Below are 13,478 nucleotides of genomic sequence, written 5' to 3'. Positions count from 1 at the left end.
TTTACTTTTTAACTCTATTATTATATATTACTTGTATTTAAGACATTCAACTATAGAGGAAAAACATATATTATCTGTTTTTATTTCTTTTTATGATCTATTTCGATGTACGTTTACTACAGTATTAGAAGATTATTCTTGACTCTGATTGGCTCGCGATTTAAAATATGGACTAGATATCAATAACCATAACTAGGTTTTACTTACTCGAATTTGCCATGAGTGACAGTACATTATTAACAATTCTATTATCTTTTTCTTTTTTTATGTAAACGCAATTCTTTATTGTCCAATATAAAGATAAAGTGCGTGTAAATAGAACCACGTGACTACAACAGTGCAGTATGTATCGACAAGGAACAAAGGGCTGTTCTTTGTTCAGATCTTTGACTATACTCCAAAGTTGAGATACGTACAGAGTAATTTTACAGAGCCAAAGGTCTAGTCAAATCTTGTTTATGAATTCAGCGATAATTGCGCAAAAAATAGGAAGCTCTCAGACAGGGATAAATCCTTGTCTCTCCAATGATGCTATGAGAGGGAGATACAAAAATCGGAGGAGAGAAAAGAACAGGGCGATAGGCTATAAAATAATAATTTTTCCATGTAGCTGATCAAGTTGTTTGAAGCGAAGAAACAATATTTTCTAATAATTCTTTTTCTAAAATATTTTTGATACCACTTCGCATGCAACGCCGGACATTATTTTGGAAAAAGTGTATGTAAAAAAAGTTTCTTCTATGAAAACGTCATTTTTATTGTTTATAAAGTTTTAAGGCTGAAATTGCAAAATCAGTGTCTGGTGTTGCACGTGGAATGGTACCAAGAATATTTTAGAAAAATAATCGTGAGAAAATATTGCTTCTTCACTTCGAATAACTTATTCAGCTTCGTTGCTGTGAAATCTTGATGATTTGAATGACAATATGGCTACTTCGCTATCGCGCTTTCCGTTGCGGCGCTGCCGTCGTCTTTTCTGCTGTTATTATATCGTCAATCTACACACTGTTTCCACATGCCGGAACCCGGCTCCGCGTTTTAAAAGGCCCCGCGGTCTACAAAAATTACTCAATCAAAAGGCACCGATTTTGATTAACTTTTTACAGAATGATGATACCATTAACAAATGGAAGCAATTTTTTCTGAAATGCAAAACATTTTTTTAGTAGCGATGATTAAATTTAAAGGAGTAACAAAAATCATCAAAGTATTATTATTTAATATTCATCTTATCAAAAATATATAGCATTTGTAAATAAATAATTCCTCGTTGTAAAATGTAAGTGTAAGATTTGAATGTGAATTCAGGCCCCGCAAAATTTTTGAACTCGGCCTCGCAAAAGGTGACGCCAGCCCTGCATAGCCAACTACTTTTTGCCCTCGGGCCGGTTTGAAAAAACATATTTTCACAGGACGAACGAAATATTAAAATGTTAAGCAAAACACTTATTTTTTTAAGTAAACAAAGTTTATTATGAAATTTGTTTATGAATAATTATAAGTAAAGCAATACAACAAATTAACATAATAACTAATGCGACGTGTTGAGGCGGCTTCCATCCCTTATTATCTTTTTAATATCTGATTTTATACTTGTAATAGCTATTCTTAACACAGACTCCAAATGTAAATCATTCAATCTTTTGATCTTGTTGTACTTTTATTTAGATTCATTAAAGAAAAGTTCTGTTCAAAAATAAAATTAAAGATTATTAAATACGTCCTGAAAAGTTTTTTTAAATTTCCATATTTTTTTAATTATTCAATTGCTTATAAAAATTACACAAATTTTCTTGCTCTTCTCGATATTTCTCATGTAACAATTCATCACATTGTGAATTAATTATTTCTAATTGTATATTAACAGGAACGTCATCAACTTGTACAGAAAATGGATTTCGAATAATAGATAAAATTTTATCAATTTTTTTGTTAAGCAATCGAATCTCTGCTCGAAATCTGTTATTAGTGCAAGGATATTTTTATTAAATGTTTGTACCTTTTCTTTTAAAATATTTAAAGATATGGTCTGTAACGTTGGAAAACGATCAAATTTACATTCAGTCAGATTTGTAGAGAAAAGGCTCTTAATTTTAAAAGCTCTTAATATCTGTATTAAATCATGAGCAAATAAATTTTTTCCTTGGAAACATGTGTTAAAGTCGTTGATATGTGTAAGAATTTCCAAAGAAAATGCTAAATCACAAATCCAATTTGGATCTAATAATTCAGAAAAATCCTCGTTTTCTTTAAGCATTAAAAATATTTTTATTTCCGCTCCGAAGGTCCCAGACACACATTTCAAAACTTTTTCCAAACTTGACCAACGGATTTTATTGGGGCATAATACATCTAAATGACTGGTATTTAATTCTTCAAGTAGATTAATAAATTGCCTGTGATTTAATCCTTTTGATCGTCGGAAATTCAATGATTTTACAATTATATTTGTAACATGATCGATTTTTAAAATATTTATGCATAGCGCATCTTAACGAATAATGCAATGTATGGGTATAATTTTATGATTTGGATGGATTTCAAAAATTTTATGTTTAATGCGTTTGATGAGCCCGACTTATCCTCGATGTTATTTCGCGACTGTTATTAGAGGGTCTTTAATTGATATAAATCGCGAACGCAGTGCTCGAATGTTTTTTCGTTATGATATTTATTACACGAAGTTTGTCATTATCGAACGTCAAGTGATTTCGATATCGGACCAATTTGTATAATATATCAAGACTAAAGAACGTGTACGTTACAATCATCGAATGTACATAATTATTTCACAAATGACGCCATACCTGTACATTTCATTGAATATTTCAATTTAGCAAATGCTGTACCGCGAGTCACTATTAGCGTTAAATTTTGCAATGTATAATGACCAATGACTGCGAAAATATAATAGCCAGAACAGGTTAAAATGTTTATAGAATATCTAAAGAAAAAAAAAATTGTAATAGATGAAATAATGTTTTTCGTTATACATCAGTTTTTTATTGAAAAGTATATTAAAATCTATGCTGTTTCGGTAACTTAATGAATAACTAAATAATCGTGAAGATGAAAACATTAGTTTTTCTATAGTATACGATTCTTTTCAATGGATTAAAGAATGTTTATAACATGTGTAAAACAGTTTCTAAATTTCTGTAAAATGTTTGTTCCCTATATTAGATGTTTACTTTAATCACAAGAAAGATATCGTATAATTTGATTGCAGGATGGGGTCCGTGTCATTACTTCATAATTGGATTATGCAGTGCCTGCGCGTTCGCAGAAGCTTGTGTTTCTCCAGTGGTTCTAGTTGCAGTCCCACTTATGGCATGCGATTTGAATCTAAGTGCAAGTCAAGCGACAAGTCTGCACGCTACATTGACCTTTGGTAGATATACAAAACGTATAGACGTAATACAGTAGAGAAATTAATTCTGTGTCTTTACGTTTACATAATTATTTAAAACTAAAGTTTAAATATTTATGGACCATTTGTTTTTATGTTAGAATATCAACCTTCGTAATAATGAAACTATATGTGCTACATGTGGAAATATATGTTATGATCATAACTACAGTGGGTGGAGAAAGTATTCGTACACCGATCAATTTCCAAAGAAACTATGTGAAATTGTAATTTATTAACTTTCTTTTTATAAACAATGATATTCTACATATTTTTGGAAATCTCTAGAATAGATACAGCACGAAAAGATTAGGTATTTTGTATAAGTGAGAAATCAACAAGAAAAAACAATAAATCGATAGAAATACAGAAGCAATAAGTATTCGTACAAGTATTAAATTTTTAAAACTTCATTTAAAAAGAAAACGAAATTTACATTAATTTATAAATAATTAATACTTTGTGGGATTTCCTTTTGATTTTATAATTCCTGTAACTCTTCTAGGCATTAAATTAACTATCATAAATGTCGATGTTATTTAGGGTGGGATCTTCTTTCATTCCTTTATTAGAGCATTTTTTAAGTCTTTTTTACTGGAAATTTAATGTTTCCTAATTCTCACGAGGCAATAAACCGATGTGCTTATGTTACAAATTCTACTGTAAATTGTTCGTCATAAGAACGGTGCGAATACTTATTGCTTCTATATTTCTACCAATTTTTCGTATTTTCTTGTTAATTTCGCAAATTATATAAACTAGTAATTGTTGTTTGAACTATATTCTAGAGATTTCCGAGAATATGTAGAATATCATTAATTATAAAAAAAAAGAGTTAATAAACCACAATTTCACACAATAGTTTTTTGGGAAATTGATGGATGTACGAATACATTCTACACCCACTATATATGTTCTCTTTTGGTATGTGTGATTCAGGAAGAATGAAAAGTTGTGTGATTTTTCTTTAAAAATAAATAGTAAGTTTACCTTAGAAAAGGTACCAAATTAATACAAATATTCCATATCGTATTATAATATAAAATTGAAAATTGTATCCTGATTTTTCTATTTAATTTAACCTGACACCAATCAACGAATGTGACGACAATATAAAATTTGTTTCAACAATTTTTATTGAAGTTTAAGGACTTAGATATTTAAAGACTTTCTATAGGAGCATTTTTATATCTTAATAATACGTTTTTATATTTTTACATTCGCGGTTGTCGCTGCAAGCTGTTCTAACGTAAAATTCTACCGGAATCTTTCCTCAAAGAAAATGCTCGTGGGCGTCGATAGAAACTTCTAAACGCCTTCCCATTGACCTTCCGATACGTTTAAAAATTCCGGGTGTCGATAAAAATACGTTCTCGAAATTAACCAGGATCCCGCAAACGTTCGCGTATTGTTTCGGATGTTTGTCTATCTGGTAAACGTCTATTAAAAAAGAAAGCGTTCCACGTGCAGCCATCTTGTCAAAACAGTGTTACAACTAACAGGATTATACAATACATAGTTTGCCACTATTAGATAGAAAATATGGAAATGAATTAGAATTATCAGATACGTCGACTAGAATGAGATTAGGTTGGTCAGCTTCACTTCAGAATTTTGTATTAAGTAAATTAATAAGTTTTTTTTATTTTTATTTTGACTATGCTTTATTTATGTAATTTATGAAGACGCAATAAACATATAGCTTGACTTGTATTTGCTTTTGTCCTTTTGGAATTTGGATTAAACCTTCCTCTGCGAATGAAATTAATTAACTACGTCTTTGTATAGAGAATATTACACATATATACATATTTTGATACACCTTGTATAAATGGATCCGTTTTCAAAAGTACACAGCAACCATCGGTATCTGAATGTTAATATACAGTGGGTGTAGAATGTATTCGTACACTGATCAATTTCCCAAAAAACTTTTGTGTGAAATTGTGGTTTCTTAAATTCTTTTTTTATAATCAATGATATTCTACATATTCTTAGAAATCTGTAGAATAGATATAGTATATTCAAACAACAATTACTACTTTATATAATTTGCGAAATTAATAAGAACATACGAAAAATTGGTAGAAATGTAGAAGCAATAAGTATTTGTACGATTTTTACGACGAACCATTTACAGTAGAATTTGTAACATAAACACATCAGTTTATTGCCTTGTACGAATTAGAAAACATTCAATTTCCAGTAAGGATCCCTAAAACATCGACATTTAGGTAATTTAATGCCTAAAAGAGTAGCAGTAATTATAAAATCAAAAGGAAATTCCACGAAGTATTAATTATTTATAAATTAATGTAAATTTCGTTTTTTTGTGAAGTTTTAAAAATTAAACAGTTGTACGAATACTTATTGCTTCTATATTTCTATCGATTTATATTTTTTCTTGTTAATTTCGCAATTTATATTAAATAACTGTTTCTTTTTTTTGTACTGTATCCATTCTAGAGATTTCCAAGAATATATAAAATATCGTTCTTTATGAAAAAGAAGTTAATAAATTACAATTTCACATAGTTTTTTTGGAAATTGATCGGTATACGAATACTTTCTACACTCATTGTAGGTTGTTGCTCGCGGGCATCCAGATGCCCATGCTTGGTGTACAGAATCGAAACTTTAATGTATGAAATTAATAGTGGATCGTTAGAATTTCCCGAGGAACAAGTTATGTGCATGTTCTGGAAGAATGACTTTAATTTCTGTTTGTGCAAGCAGCTTTATTTTTCCGAATAGGAATGACCGTAGGAGCATTTTTATTTGGAATATTAATCGACGCAAGTGGACGTAAAGGATCAATTCCTGTTACCATGATCATCGTGTTTTGTGCTTCGATCGTTTTGTCCTTCGCTCAAACCGTTTTCCTGATACACTTATCGATGTTTATGCTTGGATTAGGGTAAGTCCTGCACGTCATTGTCCATTTCGACAAGGATATGTAAAACTCTTAACAAATAGAAAGGTTAAACACCCTAATAAACTTATTAGAAAAAAAATAAAAACACTACTGTTCTTGAAATCAAATGCATAATCCAAAAGCAATACCAAACACTCCATTTTAATCTGTTATCATTTTCATATAATATTTACACATGCACGAGAAAGAAGCAAACTATAAATATTATAAACATAAAATTATCAAATTCATTTAACGCAGTTATTAAATATATACATTTCATATTTTTAATATTACATCTCTTATATTATATGTTATATTGTATATTATATATGTACACAATAATATAAAAATATCAAATATTAAATTGTAAATATTATGATATTTGACGTACTTAATATTGTTGCTCTGTATTATTTAGATTAGCTGGTAATAACGTGGTTTTAAGAGTCTATTTGATCGAATTGTTGCCAATGAAACATAGAGGCAGTTGCATGGTTATTTTGGATGTGACAGAAGTTATCGGCTACACGACAGCTTTAGGTAAGTATTCCAAATAAATATTACTTATAATGTATATCAGATCATTGATTAAAGTTGTATATAGAGTAATGAGTCGAGGCAACGAAGGCACGTGTGTTCGAGTGTGCCAACGTTCGCCAAGACCCCAGTACATGTGCTGCCTTGGTTCCTTGGTCTGCATGTGGCTTAACACGTTCGCTACCATACGTCACGTATGCGCATAGCAAGCGTAACGTAAATTCGTACATACTTTATTATAATAAAGTAATAAAATAATAAAAATACCCATCCCCTGACATTTTTTCTATCATACAAAATAAGCGATATATTTAAGGTGGTCAAGTTGGGTGAAATGCTCTGTATAGTGTAATCGGTTTCTGTCCATAAAATTTCAGAATAACAATAACATAACCGACAGTTTAACACCAGTAATTGATTTAAGAAACCTTGAATGAGGAGAACTTTTAACCGTCAGTGAAAATCTGAAATATTAATTATGCTAAACAATTAATAATTCTCCGATCTTCCTTTATCTAATTACACTAAACTGCACTTATACAACGTATTATTTTATCAGATAATATGACGAGTGTAATAAAGATTTTATTGTTATCAGCGAACGTGTTGAGTATTTGCATTTAAAAATTAAATTAGTCAAATGTATCTTGTAATTGCGAGCAGGTGTTTCATGGTTAATAATACCATCGATCGTGCAACTTCAATACAAACGATTTCGACCAAATTCTTGGCGAGTCCTTACAGGATTAGGAGGCATCCCAAACCTGCTGTTGGCTTGTGTGGTCAGTTTGTTACCGCCAAGCCCTAGGTACTTGCTTCATCGTCGTCGCCAGGAAGAAGCACTCGCAGTCCTTCAGCAGATGTATGCAATTAATAACTCGAAGCATGCCGACACCTATCCAGTACGACAATTCCGTATTATAATCGGAATTCCGTAAATAATATACAAATATAAAGTAGATTTATTTAAAGTAGACAAGCGAAATGGAAACCTATGGTTCCCAAGTCGTTCGAAAAGTTCGTTTTCTTTTAGACAATGAAAGTAAAGCGAATATTATCTACTGTTCGCAAAGTAATCAAATTAATCTGGCGAATGTATGTATATTCAAGTTATTTTTAATTGTTTATTGTATGTATTGGTGTAACTATTATAAGTGGATTGAGAAGTTTCTTCCTATGAAAATAAATACAAGCACGATCTTATTCGAACTGTTTTTAAATTCACACAGCTGGCTTTTAGTTTCTTTTTTTTTTTTAGAAATGATTTGTGTATCTAAATGGAGTCATGTTTCGACTTATTTTCATTTCTATCAAATATCGCCAATCCACCTATAATACTCCCATAAAGGTATTATGAAAATGATTGAAAACTCCATTTTCAATGTTAGTTAACAAGTAGAAACGGCTGCTGCAGCACTTTGAAATTACGATCACCGAGCATACATAACACCAGACTAGCTACTATCACATACATATTTACAAAATCTTTACTTTTATTTACCTAGAACGTTTATCTGTTAACATAGTTCGAAATGATAAGAATCGCATTTTTCAAAACGACACGAACTTCTCGAACGACTCTAGAAAATGAATAGATATTCTCAGAACTTATTATTTTAGATACGCAATTTCGACAACTGCGTCGAACCCGTTGGTGATGACGAGGACGAGCGATACGATATAAACAATTTCGCTCACACAATACTAGTGTTCTGTGCGAAGTCGTCTAAACAAATTCGAAAGTTACTTAAAACTCGCTTTAAACGCACTACAATACTGGGGATTTTCATTAGTTTCCTACAAATTCCCGGGTAACAAGTCTTCCACGAAGTTTTTCCATATCAACCGTAAAAATAAAACAAATTTATAAAAAAGTAAAAGGTTTTCCAAAGGGGATTTTAGAATTTTACTTTGTAATAAAGTAAAAATGATATATCCACTTTTTAATACGTTGGTCGCCACGTCGTAATGACGCGTCGCCCAGAAGTGTATGACAGGTCAATTCATTAAGAAACTAAAAAAATTAAATTCGTAACGAAAATAAATTTGGACAGCATTCGTGAATTTGGCGAGGTTTAGAAATTAAACACTACGACAAATGTTTAATCTTCAATAATCTCGAGACCAAATTTTAACTTTGTAGAAATTTTAACGAGTCTTTGACTGGCAGCCAATGTCTTAATTATGTCCCACTGGCGCAGAAAACTATGCTCTACGAGACCACCGGATCAACACGACTGGAGACTTAGAAAAATTTTGACAGGGACCATTAAACCGATACAACTTAATGAAAGTAGACACGAGTATAATTAAAGATGATGTTTAAGTTCCACCATTGGCACACTAACAGGCCTAATTTGTTTAAAAAAATCAAAATCCTGATGTCCTTTTTGGAAATCCCTTTATAAAGAAGCATTTAATTTCTCCAAAAATGTCTACAACGTTTCCTCGCGATAGCTTTATTAATTTCACAGCCGGAATAAACTTCGATATAATAAATAATAATAATAATAATAATAATCAGAATCGCATGGATGGCGTTGTGGAACACTCGTTTACTTCAGGAAATGGGAAAATTTGAAAGTGGAGCAGGAATAAATTCAACGTGTACTATCGCCGTGCAGAGTATGGCACTGGGGTTTTTGCACGACTGCCGAGAAGTCGATTCCGATAGTTTCAGGCTTCTTTTGTATCTATCCTTGAGCTACATAATCGCAGAAGTCTTTTTGCTGGCTGGAGTCGACGTTGTCGGTAGAAAACTATTCCTAGGTAAACTTTATACCTCCCATTCTATTTTAATATTATTCTAAAACTGTTGATTGTGCGCTTCGAATAGCGTCAACCTATTTCTGGTGCATGACAAATACTTCATAATGCATTGCTGTAAGTAGAGGAAGAATTTTAACCAATTTTATTATGCCACTCTTATTTCTGCCTCATTTTCAGTGTTCGCAGGAGTAATCGGTGCAACAGCGTCGCTTGTCTTATTATTTGCTGTTCATAGTATAGCGAGAGTTGTCCTTTCCTCGATTATACTAGCAACGTACGTAATTGGCCGCACAACGACATTGCTGCTCTTATTGGAAAATTATTCTACTGGCTTGAGGTTCGTTTAAGAAGTTTTGAGAATATTCAGATTTAGTTATTTAATTATTTACTTCGTGGGGCAGGGTACGAATTAATGGATTTTAAGGACCAAGGCTGAGATTGGACCAGTTAAGCTTCTTCTTGATAAGGAGACTGATAAGGATTGAATTATTATGAAATAGTTCTTGAAATTATTATTGAGTTAATAAAGTAATACTTGAAATTAGTATTGTATTATTAGGGTAAACCAAAAGTTCGCGCGTTTTTTTACGTTGTTTTAGTTTGTGAAATTTTTTGAAGTCATTAAAATTACTTTATAACAAGTGTTATACATATATTATTTGTAGCTTTTGAAAAGCTCTTTCATATTTAATTATTAGCTACATTAATTTATTGATTGTTTAGTTTTTTTTCGATTTTGTATAAAATCATGGAAAATGTTGAGATTTGAGTCCTTTTACGTCACTATTGGAAGCAAGAGTTTGAAGCTACTGAATATAATACTTTCTTTGCTGCTTCAGTAGCTTAAAAGTAGCGTAAAAATACTCGAATCTCAAAGTTTTCCATGATTTTACTAAAACCAAAAAAAAAAATGAAACGATCAATAAATTAATGTAGCCAATAATTAAATATGAAAGAGCTTTTCAAAAGCTACAAATAATATATGTATAACACTTGCTGTAAAGTAATTTTAACGACTTCAAAAAATTGTACGAACTGAAACAACGTCGAGTTCTAGAGATTAAGTGAAAAATCATTTTATTTGTGAATAATACTGAATCAAAACATGAGTACTCTTAATTATATTTGTAACTAAAGCAGACGGAATATTACATCGATTAAATATGAGAGAATAGGAAAAGGTCGCGAACCTGTAGATGTTGCTCTGTAAGAATGAACCATTTTACTCATAATTAACTACTCAACTCTTTCCTACTGCACTGAAGCACGTAAAAATGTTCATTCATTGTTAGGCTTCTTGGCCATGTTCCCAAAAATGAAGGATGAGGGCGTTTCATCAGCGGCAGCCAAGATTTATTATTTAAGAGACATCGTACTCGAAACTCGAGTCAAAAATCCTTCGCTTTGAAAACTTTGTTGGGCAATTCGACGACTTCTGGCACGAGAAACATTACTAGCTTTTGATATCAACACCCTTGTAGTGTACAACGATTTGCTCTAATGGCAATTGAAAACTATATTCTCGAGAACTTACGATTTATTCGCGTACTAGAGATTTCTGTTGCCAACAAGTTACACAAGGCAAATGATCGAATTCTAATTCTCATTGACCCTGTAACAATTAATTGAATTTTTCTTCAACATCTTTTTTTAATTTAGGAAATATTACTGAGGGAAGGAGGGTACGAAGCATAACTTGAGATCCAATAAAATTCTAATTCGACCTTGCCTATTTTTTAACCGACTTCGAAAAGGAGAAGGTTACTCAATTCGACATGTATTTTTTTTTTTGTACAGTAATGTCTCGTTAGACGCACAAGCTCGGGACTGATCTTGTGCGATTAACGTGGACATCGTATATTCTTTGATGTTTGCCGACGCCTGTCGTTCCACACTCGGCAGCAAACATCAAAGAATATACGAAACTCAGCGATCGAACTCCTAGACCCCTCAAGATGTACATACATATATCCCTCAATGGTGGGGCTGGTTTCTGTGCACTTATCCTGGACTTTGTGTGTCTAACGAGACATTACTGTATATGCAAATTGATCCTTATGAAGCGCTTACAAATTTTCTTTTCACTTCTTTTCTCTATTATTCAGATTACTTACTTTATTTTATTTTCAGAGGCACGATGATTGGTTTAACAAGAATACTGCCATATTTGATTGCTTCCTTTATGAAACAATTCTTGAACGTGCAATGCTTTTACACTATTATTTTTGTGTCTGCAGTATTTTTGGGTGAGTGAAACAAATGTCTCATATTAGTATTTCAAAGCGACATTAACTTTTAACAATTTAATCATTACAGGCGCGGCTGTCGCGGGATCGCAAATGCCTGACTTGACTCGCTTACCATTACAGGAATAATTTATTCGCATCTTTATTTGTTCAATTTTCAAAAAACTTGCAATTGCAGTGGTACCACAAATATGTCAGATGTTCGCGAATGTTCCGCATTGAATACAAAATTTTATTTAAGAATGTCATTCCGAATACGATTTACGAGGTTCAGAAATAAATTACACAATTAAATGAATTCGGCTGCTGAAATTTAGAACAATATTAAATCATAAGAAGTATCTTTAAAAAGCGATTGATAACTTTGCGTGCTTGTGATGTATACTCTTTAAATTGAATAAAATATACTTATTCAACATCAAATATACTTCAAATATAACTTCAAATATACTTATCAACATTCGAATTGTTCCTCAGAATTAATGCAAGTGGCGAGAATCACTGAACGAGTGAAGCCGATCATTCTGTAATTATAACAGCACTTATGGCTTGTGAGTTACGCATTCGCGTGTCGTCCGCTGTTGGTAGCTCGTTATAAATCACATCTTAGTTTTCCTTAGAGGAAAAGATTACATAGCATTAACAATGGAGAGCGAACTGGCCATGAAATTTTTCCTTTCTGAATAATACAATACACATTGATTAGAGCAGTGTTTCTCAAACGATTGGTTACGTACGCGTTGTGGGGGATCCACGACTTCTCAAACTATAAATGGTTTTCGGAAAAGCATTTTGATTTTCATTAAAATGTAATGGTATGGGATATAATATAGTATATTTCTTTGTGACTTTTTTTTTTATAAAACTCAAATACTAAGGAATATAATGTATTATATGATCTACATATAATATAATAGATGTGATACATATATATGTTATGTAATATATACTATAATATATCCGATAGTATTTGATTTTTCCACAAATTTTGAAACAGATTTTCAAAAAATTAAATGTGAAAGATAATACCGTTTAGGTGTTATCACAGACATATTTCATTATTAAAAAACAAAATTTTAGAAACATTAAAAAAAGAATTGTTTTTTAATTTCCAATTGTACTTATATATCGCATAGTAAAAACATCGCTTCCTGTAATATTTTATTTTTATTAAGGGTGTCTTTTAACACAAAGCACTAAAAAGTCGATGTTTCCGTATGAATTATTTATTTGAACACATTGTTATTAACGATCGTTCTTCCAAAAATTGGCATACGTATCTATACAAACTTCAGGAATACACTTTTACATAAAGGAATATTAATCATTGAAGGAATATGTCAACTGAAGATCTTCGATAAAAAAAAAATACTCCGTTTGGTGTGTAGTATGAGAAAAACTTTTTGGCCCTATAATTTCTGAGAAGCAGTATCATTCATCTCGTTAAACTTTAGTTTGTACAATTTTTTTATGATTGTATTAATAATATTTTGTACGTATAAAATTGATTGTTTTTCATTCCACTTTCTTGACAAATAATTAAAGGTATCCAATATTATTAGGTTTATTCTATAGAGAGGTAATTTTATTTGAAAATCAA

The 13,478-nt window shown here is 31.3% G+C and overlaps 1 protein-coding gene across 1 annotated transcript; it reads left to right on the top strand.

Annotated features, from left to right (window-relative positions):
• The first annotated feature begins 3,330 nt into the window (after positions 1 to 3,330).
• On the top strand, positions 3,331 to 12,674 carry LOC128875123 (probable metabolite transport protein CsbC). Its single transcript, XM_054120483.1, has 9 exons — positions 3,331 to 3,391; positions 6,164 to 6,326; positions 6,745 to 6,866; positions 7,527 to 7,765; positions 8,484 to 8,674; positions 9,388 to 9,632; positions 9,810 to 9,969; positions 11,763 to 11,878; positions 11,949 to 12,674. The coding sequence occupies exons 2-9, from the start codon at positions 6,166 to 6,168 to the stop codon at positions 12,005 to 12,007; spliced, it is 1,293 nt and encodes a 430-aa protein (XP_053976458.1). The 5' UTR covers positions 3,331 to 3,391; positions 6,164 to 6,165; the 3' UTR covers positions 12,008 to 12,674.
• Positions 12,675 to 13,478: the final 804 nt, after the last annotated feature.

The sequence above is a fragment of the Hylaeus volcanicus genome, chromosome 4 (assembly GCF_026283585.1).
Source record: "Hylaeus volcanicus isolate JK05 chromosome 4, UHH_iyHylVolc1.0_haploid, whole genome shotgun sequence".
In the NCBI taxonomy this organism is placed as follows: domain Eukaryota; kingdom Metazoa; phylum Arthropoda; class Insecta; order Hymenoptera; family Colletidae; genus Hylaeus; species Hylaeus volcanicus.
This window is presented reverse-complemented; position numbering and strand designations above follow the sequence as displayed.